The sequence below is a fragment of the Asterias amurensis genome, chromosome 21, assembly GCF_032118995.1.
Source record: "Asterias amurensis chromosome 21, ASM3211899v1".
Taxonomy (NCBI): Eukaryota; Metazoa; Echinodermata; class Asteroidea; order Forcipulatida; family Asteriidae; genus Asterias; species Asterias amurensis.
The window spans coordinates 2528991-2548685 of NC_092668.1; the positions used below are offsets into that span (position 1 = coordinate 2528991).

Here is a 19695-nt window from a genome sequence, read left to right on the forward strand (position 1 = left end):
TATGCCAAACCCCCAAAAATATATAATGATCCAAATTTCTGAATCTTAGAGATAAGGGGAATTAACAATTCATAATACACACAAAAATAACGAACACAAATAATTGTTAGAAACTGTCAACTTTCAGTACACATACATGGTGCTTTGTAAATAGCCACTTTTATTATTTTTATTGGTAAAATGTTAGTTATATTATTCATAACAAAAGCTTGTTAGTCGTTTATTTACTAAATTCCTACTGTTGCTCTTATCAATAAAATTATGTTGATGGGAATGCAGTAACTAAGTAACATAAAAAATTTAAAAAGTAAAATCAATTCAGTAATATAACGCAAAAAGAATTGAGCTCTAGCTTCCGGTTCTTCTTGCAAAAATACATTTTGAATGAATATGGCTATCTATCCAACCACGAAACTACATTATTTCAAAACAATCGGAATAATAGAAAACAAACAAGGTAGACGTTCACTTTAACTTGGCGGCAAATGCAAATAATATAACCATGCATTGTATCCTTTAATGAAAAACTCTGAACACGACCCAAAACGCTTATAACTGGTGTTTCCTGCTAACTTGGTTAAAGACACGTCAAAGACTGGTCTTCACAGTTGGTGTATCTCAACAAATGCATAAAAAAACAAACCAGTGAAAATTTGAGCTTAATATAATATATTATATGACCATGGCCTTACCTTTTTAGTTTGTTTATGAATGTTATTTTAGTACTCAAGTAAATGAACAACCAAACCCTGGCAGTAATGGTGAACACTCTTATGCAGTTCCACTCTCGTCATCCTTCTTTTACTTCATTTGCTTGGGCCCTCTCCCTATGTAACAAAGCAATATTAGAAAGTACGGTATTAAGACACGATTTAATGAGTTTGGGGTACTTTTTGTATGACAAAGTCCACATTGAACTTACACTGTTTGAAAACAATGATTGTAAAAGGCTTTAAGGCAGTGGACACTATTGGTTATTACTCAAAATAAAGATTTGAGTAATGAGTAAAACAATGTCACGAGAATAAAAATGGTCTCAGGAGGAGACAACATTGCTCTGTGATTTTCACTTTTTCCTCAACAACTTGACGACTAATGAAGCTGAACCTTCTATAGGTAAATTATGTTACATAAATCTTGCTTAACATGAGTAGTAATTCATGTCATGGGCAAAAACTTGAACTACAAAATGTACCAAAACCCTATTAGAAGAATAACCTGAAACATCTCAACATTTTCTAAGCATTCCTCGACTTGTCATGAAAAACAATGTTCAGGAAAAAAAATGCTTTATCCCTCCCCCACCCTACAATTGACCTTTGACCTATAGATCCGTGGCTCCCACGCTGAAATTGTATGCACATGCCATGCCACAACAGTTCCAAATGTGAAGGTTTATTGTTAACAAAAAATTGTGCTGAGCTTGTCATTGTGACCTTCATAATGTGTTCATTTCTTTCAAACGTCGTGACAAATAGGTGGTGAACGAACTTACCATTAATCACACATTAAAGGAACGTTACACAATTTGATGTTTGCTAGCAAAACAGTTGCTGACAGTGTATATACGAAGTTTACAAACCTGTAGGAATTTTAGATCGATCGGCCATCTGGGTCACGAGAAAATGGTGAAAAACCGATTACACGTTTTGCATGATATTGTTTAAAAAAAAATGAATATAAACTTAACTCAGCGATAACTCAAAACGGGAAACTAGTTTTATTTATTTCACATCAAATATGACATTTCAGACAGAAATGTTTCAAGGGATGTTTTTTTTTTTTTTTTAACCATCATCATTAGACCGTGTGACTTTTGTAATTCTGTGATCCTAGACGATTTGTTTTCTAACCATTTCTGTAATATTCTTTTAAATACATTCATAATTTAATATTCACCTGATCGCCAGGGGCTTTTACTCTGTCTTCGATCACAGTGGCTACACGCTGCATGAAACCGAGTCGGCTGTGTTGTAACTGCCCAGTGAGCCTCGCAACCTCGACCCCCAGCTTGGTCTTTTTCTCGTTCACATCATCCAGCTCCAAACCCAGGCTGGTCTTCTCACTTTCCAACCGGATGATGTTGTTTGCCAGGGCCGACTCGTGCCGCTCCCTGGCGACAACCTCGTCATTCAGGCGCCTGATGATGCCGTTCAAACTCTCTGCATGACGATCCATCTCCCTGACTTCGGCTGCGTGGTCGCTCCGGAGCTGTTCCATCGCGGAAATCTGCTTAGCTATCCGATCTCTCAAGTCAGCCGATTCGTGGTCCCTATCTACGATCTCCGTGGCCTGTTCTTCTTCTAACTGATCGGTTTGAGCCCGCAGTGAGCGGGCGTTGTCCGTCAGTGCCACGGACTTGCTCAACACCTCGGTGACATGTGACCCTAGTGGGCCGAGATCTTCTAGCTTTTTACGTAGACCACTTGCCTTGCCATTCGAAGTGTCCAGTGACTTGTCGATAGTTTCAAGGCGAATCTCTGCAAAATGTCTGCAAGAGACGAAGCCAAGTTTATATGGAGCTCCTTATAAGCACAGGAACCGTTTAGGCAAGCAAAAATATGCTTACCAAAATAAGGTCAAAACACCATATCAAGAGAATTATTTGTGCCTGGTATCCTGCTCATTTCTACTACTACAAAACTTGTCAATCAACGTTTTATCTGCTTAAGAAGCAGTGGTGTGAATATGGGCCCTGTGGTACTATGTACAAAGGAGTAGCCGTCGATTTCGAAAAAAAACTCTTAGGACCTAGGACGAGTCCCAACCCTGCACTGTAGCATGCAGACCTTAAGATTAATCCTAAGTTAGGACGAGTTACTCGTCCTAATTCGAGATAAAACGAGTCCTAACAGGTCTTATAAACTCAAATGTCACCCACAAACCTTGCACGGGGAAATGCTGAATATTGAAGCTCTTGGGTGTCACTAAAAGTGACGAATATAAGCGCTTTATAAGAAGCAACTATTGACTTCTTGGTGAAGAGGTTTTTTCTTAAAGGCAGTGGCCCTTATTGGTAATTACTCAAAATAATTATTAGCATAAAACCTTTCTTTGTGACGAGTAATGGGGAGAGGTTGATGGTATAAAACATTGAGAGAAACAGCTCCCTCTGAAGCGACCTAGTTTTGGAGAAAGGAGTAATTTTCTACGAATTTGATTTCGAGACCTCAAGTTTAGAACTTGAGGTCTCGAAATCAACCATCTAAACGCACACAGCTTCGTGTGACAAGGGTGTTTTTTTTTTTTTTCATAGTTATCCTGCAACTCCGACGACCGATCGAGCTCAAATTTTCAAAGGTTTGTTATTTTATGCATAGGTTGAGATACACCAACTGTGAAGGCTAGTCTTTGACAATTACCAATAGTGTCCACTGTCTTCAAGTCATACCTGAGAGATTGGATGTCATTCCTTAGTAACTGAACATCCCTTGGCCTGATAGACTCGGAGTTTGTGGAAGCAACTGATAGATTCCCCTGAATATACCGGCTTCGAATCTGATGCAAAACGTGCTGAAAGAATGTAAATTATACCAAAAAGTTTGTTATCAATAAATACATCAACTGGCCACTTCATGGCAATGCATCTCACCAAAACGAAACCATTACAAACTGAGTTTTAAAAACAATATTTAAAACGTCTATTCCACAATATTTTTTATAAAATAATTATACAATTTGTAATGCGCCAATTCCAGGCAAAGCTGCTCAAAGGTGCATGACAATGTACACTTAAAGGGACACGTTGCCTTGGATCGGACGAGTTGGCAGTATACAAAGCATATGGTTGGAAAGATGTTTTGAAAGTAGAATACAACGATCCACACAAATTTGCCTAGAAATTGCGTAGTTTTCCTTTTGCTTTGCGAACTAACACGGTCGGCCCTTTAACTCCCATAAATGGCCGACCGTGTTTATCGACGAGGTAAAAGGAAAACCACGCAATTTCGAGGCATATTTGTGAGGATCATTATATTCTACTTTTAAAACATCTTTCCAACCATATGCATTTTATAACAAACGGTTACAAACGCTTTTCAAAGACCAACTCGACCGATCCATGGCAACGAGTTCCTTTAAAACATTCAACCATTAAAAATCACATAACACAATAATATGACAGACAGAGAGAGAATCAAATCTTTGAAGAAGCAATAAATGAATATACATTACAATTTTTAAAATGCAGGGATCAACCACGGGGAAAAAGGACAACCAAAATTAAACATTTTTAAAGATATTTATTTAATACTAGAGTGAATTAATGAAATAATAAACTCGAGAGTCATCTATAAATTACATAAACAGAAGTAGCTTAATTACCATGTAGTCCGAAAACTCCCTCTTCGAATGTTCTTTAATCTGATGAAAAGAAAATACATATTCACGAGATTAATTGTCGACAATCCACGAACCCATCGTGCCCTCCAGGTAAGGGCGACCTCTGCTGATTGATGCCTTCTTTAAAAAAAATGGCAATATTATTTTGTTTGAAAATTCATGCTTATTCTAAGGCTCAGTAATGATATTACTCGAGCCATTCTTTTTAAACAAACTTGCACATTTTCAGCAGAAAGATCGTCATTCTTTTCAAACAAAGTTGCACATTTTCATCAAAAAGATATATCATGACTTCAAATAAAATTGTTCCCACCGTTTTGTACAAATTTTTGTATGGTTTGTTTAAAAAAATTGTCTTCTCCTTTTAGGCCTATGTGGCAGGAGATTCTGTCCCCACGGAAATCTGTGTACAATCTCATTCCGATAGCGCCCTCTTTTGAATCCTCCTCCTCAAGCCCATGTTAAAGGAACACGTTGCCTTGGATCGGTCGAGTTGGTCTTTGAAAAGCGTTTGTAACCGTTTTTTATAAAATACACATGGGTAGAAAGATGTTGTAAAAGTAGAATACAATGATCCACACAAACATGCCTCGAAATTGCGTGGTTTTCCTTTTACCTCGTCGACTAACACGTCGGCCATTTATGGGGGTCAAAATTTTGACTCCCATAAATGGCCGACCATGTTAGTTCGCACAGTAGAAGGAAAACCACGCAATTTCGAGGCAAACTTGTGTGGATCATTGTATTCTACTTTTAAAACATCTTTCCAACCATATGCATTTTATAAAAAACGGTTACAAACGCTTTTGTTTTGACCAACTCGTCCGATCCAAGGCAACGTGTTCCTTTAATTTCCCATACGGCGGACAGATTTCCCTGATACACCTAAATAATAGGGGACGTTCGGGACGCTTGGTGGCAGCAGACTTCTTGGTAAAATCCATTGATCCCGGTAATGTGCTCAGAACTACGTTAACAATGGACATTTACCTGGTAAGTCTGCTGCCACCTAGCGTTCAAAGGTCTCCTATTGTGAATACACCTGATGGACAACGATAATCGTTAACTTTACCCTGTTAACACGCTTGCGTCTGACACATTTTAACCACATCCCAACTATATCTCGTAGAAAACGGATAACATTCTTGATGGATGGTATCAGGTTGAAGGGTGGTGGGAGGGTATCCAAAGGGTGTAGGTAGGCCCCCCACACGACGGCCCGGTTAAACTTCCACTCAGTGTCGGCATTTTGCTACAATCGGTGAAGAAAGAGATGAAAAACACTAGATAGAACGATGGGATTTAAGGCATTACATGTGAGGTATCAATATAGCTTGGTTTGCGTGTATTTCCAGTATGCAAATGATAGCTGACTGCCCACTCTTTCACCTTGTTGGGGGCATCGAAACCCTTCACCTGGCTTGGGACCCAGCTATAAACTGGCTTACGGACTTTAAAATGAGATCAGCATAGCACGACATCATCAACTGATCAATTATAAGTCAGTCACTGCACGTTTATCCGAAGATATCAATGTATTCAATGGAATCACTGGATCTGAGTAGCAGGGGCCTGTCTTTATCCTTGCGGATAAAGACAATGGCCCAGTCTAGGCGCATGATAGCTAATAATGTGGGTGCGTTTTTGGTGACTGAGATGCAGAAGAAAAACCGCGATCTAAGACTTGAAATCAAGTCTACGAAGTGTGACGCCAGATGCTATAGACTCACCTCAACCTTCATGTAAGTGTTGGAGAGCATGCCGATGAGGGCGTTTAACAGTACGAGTACGCCAATGACGTGATAGGCGGCGAACATTAAGGTGCCGATGGTCTCTTGGAGTTGGAAGCCCGGAGGTAGACGAACTGCGTCTTTCTCCACGATACCAAAAAGTGTCCAGTAGAGATCAGATAGACTCACAAACAACCTGTGAACATTAAAACATACTCCCGGTGAGAATTGAAGCAAAAATCAACCATGATATGGCGGTTAAATTTAAGGGCCACAAAACAAAGTGCAAGATTGATTTTATATTTGAAAGAAATAACAGCTGAAGTTTCACCCTCCAAAGAATTAAAGCAACCGTGATGTGACGGTTACTGCCTGCCTCATACTTCCTGCGAATGCGAATGCTTTGCATTTAATGTTTGCGGTAATATTAAATGTGATAACAACGATCTACATGTACGTTGGTGTGTACAATGTTTTGACAAAAATCTGAACTTTTATGAAAAGTCGCAGAGGATTTCGGGAGTCGGTGGGACTACTTCTCCTGTTCATAATTTTGACATAAACAAAAACATACTTACGTGGCAAATCCCACTGTGCGCTCGCACGGATCATTCTCGTTTTCACGGCACTTCCGCTCCGTCCATAGCACCGCCGAGTGGTGAACCCGAGACAGCCCGATGCTAAAGGCGAACCAGACCACCGAAAACAAGAGAAGAAACTTCCCTACATCACTGGCCATCGCTCCGAAGGAGATTCTCAGCGGCCCAATTGCCTCACTGACCAGGAGGACGTTCATCAATCGCAAGAAAGACACGGTTATGACGATCCCGAATAAACCTTCGGCGATGATCTCGGGGTGGTAGGAGTCGAATTCCACGTGATCTTGCAGGTAAGAATTGAACTCCGACAAAGACGACGTCGTCAACGGAGCAACAGTCGTTGCCGTGGGGTCAAGCCGACAGCTTGACAGCACCTTCATCGCAATCTCTCCCACGCCTTCAACTGTCGTGTCTGCCAGTTTGCCATGGAGACTGCTAAGGGCTAGATTCACGTGGTCTTGCAACTCTAAGTAGGACGCACTATTCAGGAATGTTCCGTTGACGGCAGCGCGTCTGGGACGGAGAGCTACATTCGGTGCAATCTAATGTAAAACAGAATAGTATTTATTTCTTATCTGTTTTTAACTGAGGACATTATTTATTCAAACTTAAAACAACTCACTTTAAAAACATACTGAAGAGCCATGACAGTAAAACAAAAGATAAAGATGACCGATATAAACACTCTATAAAATACAGAATAATAAACAGAATAGTAAACATTGCAGTTTAAAAGAGCCGTTATCGATCACTTTCCACGAACGTTCAATGGCAATTGAGCAGTCGTCTATTTTAGACATTTTGTAAACATCTCTTGAAAACAAAGCTCTGTGGTTTACAATTTTTTTTGTCAAAAACTTGACAACTAATGAAGCTCACACTTTATTAGATGACTTAATTAGAAGCTGACATTTAAATTAAATTTGACTGGACAGAATAAAAGTGTTATTTCACGCAGTGATCATCAACAAAAATCAATCGTCAGCAGACAAGGCGCACCGAAAGATAAGGCGCGCCGATGCTATGTGTGTCTGAAAAGTCAGGATGCGTCTTATCCGAAGGCAAATACTGTACATACATAGCTATTCAGAGATAAGAATTCATGTCATGGCAAAACAAAATTGATCTGCAAAAGGTATAGCCCCTTTTAAAAAATAAATAGAATTCTAAAAAACAACTTACAATTAATCTTCCGTTCCAGCGGAGGAAGAACACAACAAAGAAGAGGGCCATCACAAAAGCGTCTTGAATGTTCGCACTGTCTGACAGATGTTTCACTATTCCTTTACTCGATATAACCTTCATATGTGACCACATCAACCCTGGGATTAATACAAATCACTGTTGTTTTATAAAAAATTAAAATAAAATAAAACAAATTAAAACAGTATTCTCTTATTCTCCAACATATAATGTATGAAATAACAACCTGTTCCACAAAAAAAGAGAGACTTACCTATGGCCCATATAAGAATGAACCAATGAAGTGCCCAAAAGGTCGCCTTGTAGCGGTTTCTGTCCAGAACACTCGCCGCAAGGATAAAGGCCAAGAAAGTCAGACCAGAACCCAGTTTCATCAGCATCTTAACATACCTACAGAGGGAAACAAAAATTAGGGATTTCGGGTCCCAGATTGACCCGAAATGGTTAGAAATAGGATTGTATAAAACTCTGCGTAACTTGTTGACCCTTTTTCTGTGTCATTTTGACTCAGAACGGATAAGGCCCGCAAATAGTTTTTTACAGAGTGTACAATAGAAGTAAACATCCGAAATCAGTGGTTCTGAAAAGGTTGCGGATAAAGACAGGGGACCAGTCTACACTTACGGGAGCCGGGCGAAGTTGACCACCTTGGAAACGGGGAAGATTATGTAGAGCAGGCAGATGATTGGATACCCCAGAATTACCAAAAGTGCGAGCAAAACTTGATGAAGGACACCCTTCTCGTTCCAGCTCAGAAGATTCTGGTAGAACTGCGCAATGATAGCCTTCTGGGAATGAGGATGAGCTATGAACTGAGAAGAACAATAATGGGAACGAGGATGAGCTATGAATTGAGAAGAACAATCATGGGAACGAGGATGAGCTATGAACTGAGACGAACAATAATGGGAATGAGGATGGGATATAAACTGTGTAAAACATTTTGTGTTTGATGTGTTTGTACGACAAAATTGCATTTTGACCCATAGGCCCTTATGAAAGTACGGTGTCCATATCTTTAAGAATATTAAACCACAAAGATCACCTGTTTTTGTTGATACTTGATCGCTTCGAACATCTTGGAGAGAGGATGTTGTGCCCCTTCTCTGTTTCTATACTTGTTGGTATTGTGAAAACGAAACAGTGCCAAGATCTGTTGAAATAAAATCATCAAATGAAATCACCGCAAGCAAAACTGACTGGGTAAATTCAAAATGATTTGGGATGAACATCGATAAATTGGCTGGAGCGTGATTTACGTTACGTTGCGTTACGTTGCGTTGCGTTACGTTACGTTACGTTACGTTACGTTATATTTACGTCACGTATTTATGAAATCACCACAAGCAAAACTAACTGGGTAAATTCAAAATGATTTGGGATGAACATCGACAAACTGGCTGGAGCGTGATTTACGTTACGTTGCGTTACGTTGCGTTACGTTACGTTACGTTACGTTACGTTATATTTACGTTACGTTACGTTACGTTACGTTACGTTACGTTACGTTACGTTGCGTTACATTTACGTTGCGTTACGTTACATTTACGTTGCGTCAAGGTTTTTGTTAAAGAGGTAGTTTCTCACCAAAACTATTTTAATCTTAGACAGGCTTTCTCAGACATCTTGGAACACAAAATGTGCAACAATTGTTTTTTGTTTCCTTTTATTATTTTCTTGCAATTTCGATGACCAATTGAGCTCAATTTTCACAGATTTGTTACTTAATGCATATGTGGGGAGAACCAACTATGACAATTACCAAATGCGTCTAGATTCCAGCGGTTATAAAAAAAATATTCGAAAAGATTGATGAAGTTTACTGTTTTACAGAACTGTAAATACACATGTTTACCTCCTCGGTCGAGCTGGACTGCCCGAGCATTTCCCCGGCAAACGCATCAACATCGCTGGCCATCTCATCGTACTTTGCCCCAAAGTCTTCCCAAAGCTGGCTCAATGTCCGGAGTTTGTGGCTTAGCTGGAAGAGGTGTCCGAAGATGTCGACCTGCGTGGCCAGAATGAAGGCCGGCTGGGACAGGGCGCGGTAAATCTGGAGATATGAAGTGGCCTGGGTGAGGGTCATATCGCCCCCTTGGGTAAGTCGAGGTTCTTCAAGCTTTGCGCCAATTCCCACCAGTAACTTGTATTTGAAAGGAAATTTTAAACAGTGCTGAGACAAGAATAAACTATACAAAATAGTAAACTTGCGGGTGTGTAATAATTCTCTTTTGAGGGAGTGTTGGCTCTGAAAAGAGCCGGTTTGGTCTCGACGTTTCGAACAATTATCCCCTGTTCGTCTTCAGGATAAAGCATTATTGAGACATGTTTTCATAACAGCAGTGTCCATAAGAATGAACAAACCTTGGAGCTTCCAAGTGCAGCAACAACATATGCATAAAATAAAAAACAACATGATTTGGTTTGATTTCAAATGGTTTAGTTTAGAAACAAAGACCATCGCTGCCAAAGACTGGGTTGTATTGGTTGTCCTTAATTTGGGGTTGTCCCCACCCGCTTCCTTCTTAGAGGCCACCTCCCTTATCTCTCTTTCTTTTTTTGACGAAAAAACAAGGATACGTCTAAACGATCCCAGACGAAAAACACTTTATCTTAAAAAATGTTTCGGGCGCCCAGTTTTAAAAACTCATCATTCTTTTTTTTCTAAAAAGGCAGGACCCTAATTTTATTTTGTTGCCTTTATACCCGGGTTTTACCTGCACCGTGTTGAAGTCATTCCGTTGGGCAGCCAGGACCAGAGGCGTAACGGCAGGGTGGAAGTCATCGTTGTCGCAGTTGCCATTAAGTGTAGACTCGGAAAGGTCCTTGTCATCAACAAGTAAAAATAAATGCTGTTTCTGTTGTTTCTTATAAATAAATTAAACTACATAAATTATATAAATTTACAAAATTTTAAGAACGATTCATTCGATAAATGCAATTAATTCAATGAATTTAATAAAATCAATATTCGATGATTTCGATGAATTCGATAAGTTCGATAAAATCGATAAATTCGAGATAAAGTCGTGTAATTGTCAATAAAATCAATAATTTAAATACATTCAACTAATTCAATCAGTTCAATAAGTTTAAAAACTCAATCAATTTAATAAATCTTAAACAAAATAAAGTTCACTAAAATTATTTGGGAATGTATGATTTTTGTTTTGTTATATTAGTATAAAACAAAAATCTAGTATTGACTTTATACTTGATGTGGTTGAATATAGCGACATATTGCCTGGATTGCATCACCAAGTTCAGCATCAATGGCTCGCAGGAGGGCGTCCCCTAGCGGAATATCGTGGTGAAGAAGTGTGTTGAAAACGTCTGTGAACAGAGTGCAATTCATTAAATGGGTGTCATTAATTTATCAGGGAATGAAGTTATCACTATCAGTTTTGATTTTAATATACATTTGTGGTATTCACGTGTTTAAGAATGTTGTCTTTCTCTAGCCTCTAGCCTTTATACTATTCTACTACCGCAAGGTGTAGATTTTCGGAATTTTTTAGACTTCTCAGTTCTAAAAAAAAAAATGTACTGCTTTTAACTACTACCTTGCAAAAGGGAGAACATCCGGCGGGACTACTTTAGCTTCAGGGGGTCGAGGGGATTTGTCGTTATAGCTCTTCGTTTATATTGATCTCAACGTTTCGACTAGCTAGCTCTTGTCATCGCCAGGAGACTGATTTTGAATTTGCCACACCGATTGATTGTTTCATTAAAAAGCGTTGTTTGCTTGGTGTATTCTCAAAAGTATCACCACTTCGTTAAAGGTATGACACGTTTGGTAATAACTCAAAATTTATAATTGCAAACAAAATTACTTCGTATTACAAGAAAAGGAGAGCTGTTGATATAGTAAAGAACATTGTTAGAAACGACTCCTTCTGAGGTAATGTATAGTTTTCGAGAAAGAGGTAAATTCTCACTCAAATAATGAATGAATAACTTGAATCTGAAAAAGACCGAGAAAGGTTTCTTGATTTCAGCGCCTGCCATAATGCTGTCCGTGCCTTAATTCTGTCCAGGCTGGACTATGGCTGCTGCCTCCTGAATGGTGTTTCACAGAAAGATGTTTCCCACCTTCAACGGCTCCAAAACCGCTGTGCCAGACTTATTTTTAAGCTGCCCAAGTTCACTCACTCATCTCCACTTCTCAAGCTGGCTTCCAGTTGCCCAACGCATTCAATTCCGTACAATGGTCCATACATATAAATCCCTCAATCACTGTGCCCCGGATTATCTCTCCTCTCTTCTTTCAATCCAGACATCTTCTTACTCTCTTCGCTCTACTACTGGTAAATCCCTTTCAGTTCACAAAACCCATAAACTTGCAGGTGATAGGGCATTTTCAATTGCTGCTCCCCGACTATGGAATTCTCTACCTACCCTTACCAGAAGCTCAAACAGTGTTCACAAACGTGCTCTCAAAACCCACCTTTTTGCCTCTTCGTAGCTGGTCGTCTTTATCTTTGTTCTGTCTTTTTCCCTCTTCTTTCCTTCTCAGCGCCTTGTATCCTTTGGCAATTTGGCGCTTTATAAATACTGTTATTTATTATTATTATTTTTTTTTTTTATTAAAGAACCTGAAGCCTCTCTGATGCATCGCAAAGCACACAAATTTGTACAACAATGGTGTTTTTCCTTTCAATATTATTTCTATACAACTTCAATTTATGCAAATTCCACATGTTTTTTACTTTATGCATATATTGGGTTTGACCAAATGTGTCCATTGCCTTTAAGCTACACTTTTTTCATTAATAGCTTGTTGTTTGTATTTGTCGTGGTCGTCTAATACACGACACAGACATTGCGGCATATACATACATGTACACGTTATACAGTGAAACTGTTTACTGATTTCTGCTTTCCTGCCAGTATCCTTGCTGTCAAGTCAAATAAAAGCCAAGAGTTTTCCTTTCAAAAACATCCTTTGAAATACGATTTGTCTAATCTTTTTGAGTGAGCCGGTGACCTCGCGAGATTCGCATGGAGAGTCATTACGCGATCACCCCCTACAAAAGCCTACTAGGATAGTCCCTGGGAAAAACAGACTCCGAGTGCGAACTAAACGGGCTATTCTAACAGAAACGTTTGAGACCAACTTTAAAGTCCCGGACACTATTGGTAACTGTCAAAGACCAGTCTTCTCACTTGGTGTATCTCAACATATGCATAAAATAACAAACCTGTGAAAATTTGAGCTCAATCGGTCAATGTATAGTTGCGAGATAGTAATGAAAGAAAAAACAAAGTTGTCACACAGAAATGTGCTTTCAGATGCTTGATTTCGAGACCTCAAATTCTAAATCTGAGGTCTCGAAATCAAATTCGTCAAAAATTAGGTCTTTCTCAAACACTATGTCACTTCTGAGAGAGCCGTCTCTCACAATGTTTTGTACTAATAATAAACCTCTCCCCATTACTCGTTTCCAAGTAAGGTTTTATGCTAATAATTATTTTGAGTAATTAGTGTCCACTGCCTTTAAGAACTCATCGATGAGGTTACATCCTGCGGCAGTGCAGTTAATAACGATCCTAGAAGCTAACGAAGTAGTCCCAGCCATTTTCTTTACCTTCCGTAAAAAGCAGGCAGTTCTTTTCAGAACTTAGAAGTATCTCGAACAATCCGATAAATCTACTCCGCGGGAGTAGAATATATAGCAATACAGTACTCTAAAGAACAGACTCTACCTGGCAGGAGCACACATGGTGTTACCGAAAACCAAATATATATCAATGTTTGTTTTCCCTTAGCGAAAAGTATTTTCATTATTTTGCTTTATGATTGAGTTAAAGGATTTGAGTACTTTTTGTAACACAAAACACAATGTCCACAGATTCACATTAAACTTACACCGTTTGAAGATAATGATAGTACAAAGCGTACCTTAAAATATTAAATGCTGATTCACAGGTTTATTTTATGCATGGCATATACTGATTTTGACAGTTATGTATACCAAAGGTGTCCAGGGGTCGATTTCACAAAGAGTTAGGACTCGTCTTATCTCGAATTAGGACGAGTAACTCTTCCTAACTTAGGATTAATCTTAAGGTCTGCATGCTGCAGGGTTGGGATTCGTCCTAAGTCTTAAGATTAGTCTTAAGTTAGGAAGAGTTTTGAAAAATCGACGTCACCGTGCCTTTTAACAGCTTAATGAAACTGGGCTAAGGTTCGGTGTGCCCGACCCCTTACTACTAACGTCCACCCATAGTTTATTAAATTGGGCACATGGAAACGGCAACTACGGGGAGGAATTGCAGTGAAAAACTAACCCATGTATCCATCGGTGATGGCGTCAGCATAAAGAGTCAAACCCTCTTCGTTTCTCCAATCCCGTATCCATCCAAGTTCTGCCCACTCCGTCAAAAGCTCATCTAGTTTCTGACCGTTCCCGGAGTCAGCCACCCCTCGCACCAACTCATACCGGCCGTCTTCAGAGTTTTCAACCCCGGGAGAAGACGGCATCCCGATCGCCTCCTCCTCGTTTCCTCCGAGGTTCCCGTTCGGTAGGAAGACATGCCCATTTGACGGCAAGCCTTTTTCCTTCTTACTTTCCAGTTCGAAAGCTTCGTTATCCATCTTGTTGACCCAAATCTTAGTCTAAATCAGTACCACATTATTTCTTTGCCTTAAAACGGGATCCGTTTCAGTTACCAAGCTTGAAATTTGTGTTTCTTTGTATTCAATTTAATGTCTAGTCAATGCATGCGTATTATGTCTGTCGCTTCTCTGTTCTCCTCTCAGGCGAGGCGAGAAGGCAGACCGTTGCACAACTACTTTGTTTGATGAAGGTCAGTTGTTAACCTTATTTTGGTTTGCTGTGACACAATCTGATGTGTATCTACTGTGTTGATGTTCTTTTGAGAAGTTGTTTATTGCTTTATATTGTACTACCACGGAGTAGTTTTGTCGGAATTCGGGAGTGTTCATATTACACTAATAAACCTACATGAGGTGTTTGAAAAACAATCAACACATTGAACAATTTGTGGATCTTCTAATGGCAGAATGGACGCGGGGTGGGGGGGGGGGGCAAATGGAAACTGCAGCTTAAATTGGCAAGAAATCCACCCCATCCCCCCTCCCCCCCCCCCTACCCCGGAAATAAATGTGCTTCCATACGGTTCCCCAAAAATGTTATCTTATACTTTGGGCAAGGCAGTTCCAAATTTGTTCGCAAATTTGTTCATTAATCCTTATTTTGATTGTAGCAATTAAGATAAGCATCAAACACAAATATACAGTATTTCAGATGGGAAATATTCATCCGTATTAAGATTGCATTTTAGTCAAATACTCTGAGTTAAATTTAGGTTAGTGAAAGTCTGCAACCACTTTGTACATTGTATTTTATTATGCCCCCATCTTAATCATAACCCTCCATCTGCAGAAAGTTTATAGAGTAGAGGTTTTAAAATGATGCAAAATTTTCGTGACAAAATTAGAGCTCCCATTTCGTTATTGCAGTTAAACCCACCCAACCCCTAAAAGAATGCAAATAGATCATCTCTGTACGGTTAAATTAAATAACTAAAATAAAATAGGTCAACAAACTACCTCAATGTGGGTGCTTTTAAGCTTTATTATTCTCCACCAATTTTCTCTGTATTTTCTTAACACTGAATTAACAAACGCATCAATACAAAATAAGTTCACTCAGTAAGTATACATAATTATATTTACTGTCAAATTTAACCATTTGGACATACACGCTTTACTTCCAAATGCAGTACAAGTGTACTCTTCACGGGGCCATCTTGGGTTTTTCAAACTGAGGCCTGGGATAAAAATTGAGAGAAAAGTGATATAAAGATTTTGTCTTTAAAGTGCAAAGTAAAGTAATAGATAACTTGATCTCAGCGATCATTGAATTTATCTTGGTTGTGCCATTTTGGGAGTCAGTATCACCATGTTTGATAATGTGGAGTGTGCCATTTTATGCGACACATTTACACGTTCACCATTCTTAACATGTAATTTGACTCCCAGAATGGCAAACCGGGGACCTTAGCCTATAGTGAAGACTGAGCTAGGGGGTATCTTACACAAATGTAAATACAGTGACGTCATTTTACATTTTCATGATTTAATTCATCAATTTATTTAAACTATACATTAACTTATTTAAAACAAAAAATAATTCATGTTACATTTCAAAAACTATTAGAGTCTTAATTGCAAACCGCGCACAATGAATATTACACTGCTGCCATGTGGCAAAAATTCAAGAAATGCTTTTGGCATGTTATACAGACAAAATGCATGTTTAAGAAAAAATATGTAACTGATTTTATTATACACCGCGCAGGCTGAACTGTGGATGTGCTTAGGTTGGTGTGCAATAGAGCTTATGCGCATGACGTCATGTTACCAGTAGGGCGCCCTCAGCTAAAAGATTGCAGCTCATTGGCCGAGAGTGAACAATGGGAGCATTACCAACAGTGTCATGACCGTTTTACTTCTAAGATGACGTCAGTGCATAAGGTAAGGCGAGCGTGGTTAGTTGGTTAGGATTAATTAGTTATGATAAGTGAAGTAAATTGGGTTAGGATTAATGAGTTGGGATTAGTGTAACGATTATGGTGATGTGGCTGTGGGTGAGGGTTCGCATTGCGGATTCTTCTCAAGCATAACATTGATTTAAAAAAAAAAACATGCATTTTGTCTATTTTATGCTTTCAAACAAAAATTCCACCGATTTGTACATTGTATTTAGGAAAGCTCATCTTTAAAGTTATTTTTAATTTCTTAACTACACTGAATCCATCATCAAAATCCAAATGTATATTGCAATTGAATGTGGGGAATTGATTGATTGATTTCCAAAACAAGCACCGCTTGGCTTCATAAACCAGGTGTACGCATTTCTTGCAGCCAACTGATGTGAAATGTTAGAGTTGCAACTGGTTTTGGATTTTGATTGAATCAGGGGGACTATCTTGAAGTACCAACTCTTAAGTTGTATTCTTAAAACTACACTGAATCCGTCAAAATCTAAAGAAACTGATATACTGCAATGGAGAATTTGATGTTTATAAGCCAGCCAAGATTGTCATCATAAAACCAGGTTTTTACACATGCAGTCAACTTCTGATGCATTTAATGCAGTGAATTCCGAGTTGCAATATGGCTTTGGATTTTGACGGAATCATTGAACTACTCGGACTTTAGTTTTAGCATTACAATAAGGGCCTTTTCCAAACCTTGTCTCGGGCTCTGACTCCGGCTTGCAATTGGCTTTGTTAAGGTTTTTGGAGCACTGTGGTTCGAACATCAAACGGAGCCTAAAGCCAGAGCCGGAGCCCAAGCCGAGGTTTGAAAAAGGCCCTTAGATAGTCTTCTCCTCGAGTGTCATCACGCAGTCAGTAGAGCGCCATCATGGTCCAGTTGAGCTCACTTTGAAGGTTGACCTTGTGGAGTATCTTGGTTGGAGTTGACACAGTCCCAAAAAGCGTTGTTTAGCCTCAAACTCAAAGTGTCTCAAACTGTGGGAAGAAATTAACGATTTTCCATTACAAAAGCTACTTTTTATAAACTTTTTAGGGTCTAATATAGGCCTGTAAAGACCATATTATTCGGAAGAATAGTCAGAAGCAAGACCGGCTACCAACTCCTATCACAAAAGTCCTTTGCATACAGGCACACACAACACTTCTAATATTAACAGATCAGTGATCGTGTGTTTGCTTGTTCGGTTGTTTAGTTGTTTGTTTGCTTGCTTCGTTGTTGTTTTTCTTCCATCAAAACGTGACCTCCAATCTCAATGAACTTGACAATTTCAAACTCTCAAAAGTGATTGATTTGGGAACTCCTTTATCTCTTTACTAAAACTTGCGGGTGGACTTTAAATGCAATGGTGACAACAAAGTATTTCAAAGGTACCTTGCTGTCTGTTGTTGAATGTCTGAGGTTTTCTTCACCGATGCACATCGCAACAGATCCAGCTGTAGTCAACGCTGCACACGACAGCTGAAAAGAGGAAAAAATATAAACAATGTCACTTAGTTACCCTGCATTACTAATTGCAACTTTGCAAGACGAGCTGAGTGTTGTTTCAAGGATAGTCACTGATCTAAAATTCAGAAACACGGGCAATATAGGTTGACTTATCGAGATGATTGCTTGTGCGTTGGTTGGTTGATTGTATAGTCTTGATGTTGTGGAATTTCGAATAATTATGAAAGCAAATTCTGCTGGTTGTAACCATGGAGGTAGACTACCTCAGTGTTTGACTTAACAGTTTGGAGAGTTCTTTGAGATATTCAATGAATATTTCTTGATGCTTTTTCAGAAAACAAGCTAAAAAACAAGCCGTCTATTGATCATATCAGGGCCCAACTTCATAGAGCTGCTAAGCACAAAAATTGCTTAGCATGAAATGTATACCTTTGATAAAAAAAATAGGTAACCAACAAAATTTCCAGGTGGTTTTCAGGGTAAGCAAAAAACAGCTGAATACCAGTAACAAGCAATATGCAACACACAGAAATTTGGTTGGTAATCCTCCAGCAAATTGTTGTGCTTAGCAGCTCTATGAAATTGGGCCCTTGTCGAGATGTTATTACACTCGATGATGACCCTTTACCAAAGTCTCATCATCTACGGTCAGTCCAAACTTGTCGGCATTGCAAAATCACCTTCCATAGCATCCGCTTCAGGAATATTGGTTCTTGACTGTGGAAGAAGAAAAAAAGGATCAAGCTTGTGGAATGAATGTTAGAGCCAGGACCCAATTTCATAGAGCTGCTAAGCACAAAAACTTGCTTAGCATGAAATTTTTGCCTTGATAAAAACAAGATTACCATCAAAATTTCCACGTGATATTCAGGATAAGCAAACAACAGCTAAATACCAGTAACAAGCAATATGCAACAAATGGAAACTTGGTTGGTAATCCTGTTTTTATCAAGAAATTTCATGCTTAGCAAATTTTTGTACTTAGCAGCGCTATGAAATTGGGCCCTTGTCACATGACGCAACTTTTACAGGCAACATTATTGGCAAGTTAGAGGAGCGACCATTTTGGTCAACCACTAGTCAATGTTCCATTGTTTAATATACCTAATAGCATTCAAGGTAGGCTACCAGGAAAATTGCCCAATGGTCGACTTTATCCACCGCTAGAACTTGACCTTGGAGGCAACCAACATGCTTGCTGACCACTTGGTAGCACATGACTCATTTTATGAACACTGCTTTTTGTCCACACGAAAAACAGGTGTACATTGAAATGTGAATGGCTTTTCTTCCTGCCAGAAACTGGTTGCCTGTTGCCTCGTGTGACCTGGCCCCAAAGAGGCTGGGGAGGAATTTGTGATTTTCCTTTAGAACTTACTCTGATACTTTTACCTGATTGGGTAGTCTACCCCCATCACTAGTGACAATACGCTGGACTCCCTCTGCGTCGAGGACTTCCTCCCAATCAAGGGAGTCCAGCGTATTGTTACTATTAATTGGGCTACGGGTAGACCACCTTGGCTGAAGATGTCAGTTGTTAGACCAGTTCATCAGAAGAAACCATAATCTGAAAGAAAAAAATTCGAATGTTAGCATTTTGAATCATCTGAAGCCAAGTGAGGCTTACAAAACCTTGCCACAGATACTTGACTTATGATGTCGCTCCGCAGCTAAAACATGACCTCAAAGACCTCACCTCAGGGCCCAATTCCATAGAGCTGCTAAGCACAGAAATTTGCTTAGCATGAAATTTCTTCTTTGATAAAAACTGGATTACCAAAATTAAATACCTAATACGAGCAGAACGCAATAATGGAAATTTGGTTGGTCATCCTGTTTTTATCAA

General features: G+C 39.2%; 1 protein-coding gene and 1 long non-coding RNA gene across 2 annotated transcripts; both read right to left on the reverse strand.

Moving 5' to 3' along the window:
- Positions 1-519: 519 nt before the first annotated feature.
- Positions 520-14471, reverse strand: LOC139953350 (short transient receptor potential channel 1-like). The gene is made up of 15 exons (XM_071952857.1): positions 14165-14471; positions 11088-11206; positions 10591-10698; positions 9729-10016; positions 8919-9026; positions 8498-8685; positions 8127-8263; positions 7853-7992; positions 6650-7212; positions 6072-6267; positions 5414-5593; positions 4324-4362; positions 3392-3513; positions 1900-2491; positions 520-827 (listed from the first exon to the last, which is right to left on the reverse strand). Exons 1-15 carry the CDS (start codon positions 14469-14471, stop codon positions 807-809), a joined length of 3108 nt encoding a protein of 1035 aa, XP_071808958.1. The 3' UTR covers positions 520-806.
- A 1135-nt stretch (positions 14472-15606) lies between these two features.
- LOC139953155 (uncharacterized) lies at positions 15607-18691 on the reverse strand. The gene is made up of 3 exons (XR_011787947.1): positions 18478-18691; positions 17775-17861; positions 15607-17377 (listed from the first exon to the last, which is right to left on the reverse strand). It is a non-coding gene; the product is annotated as an uncharacterized lncRNA (long non-coding RNA).
- Positions 18692-19695: the final 1004 nt, after the last annotated feature.

What these genes read in the sequence shown, in the direction of transcription:
- LOC139953350 (XM_071952857.1), bottom strand. Translation starts at nt 14,471, where the DNA reads ATGGATAACGAAGCTTTCGAACTGGAAAGTAAGAAGGAAAAAGGCTTG. An exon ending in ATGACTTCAACACGGTGCAG is followed by an intron (nt 10,017 to 10,590) that starts GTAAAACCCGGG and finishes TTCAAATACAAG; the next exon opens with TTACTGGTGGGAATTGGCGC. An exon ending in GCTGGAACGGAAGATTAATT is followed by an intron (nt 7,213 to 7,852) that starts GTAAGTTGTTTT and finishes GTTTTACATTAG; the next exon opens with ATTGCACCGAATGTAGCTCT.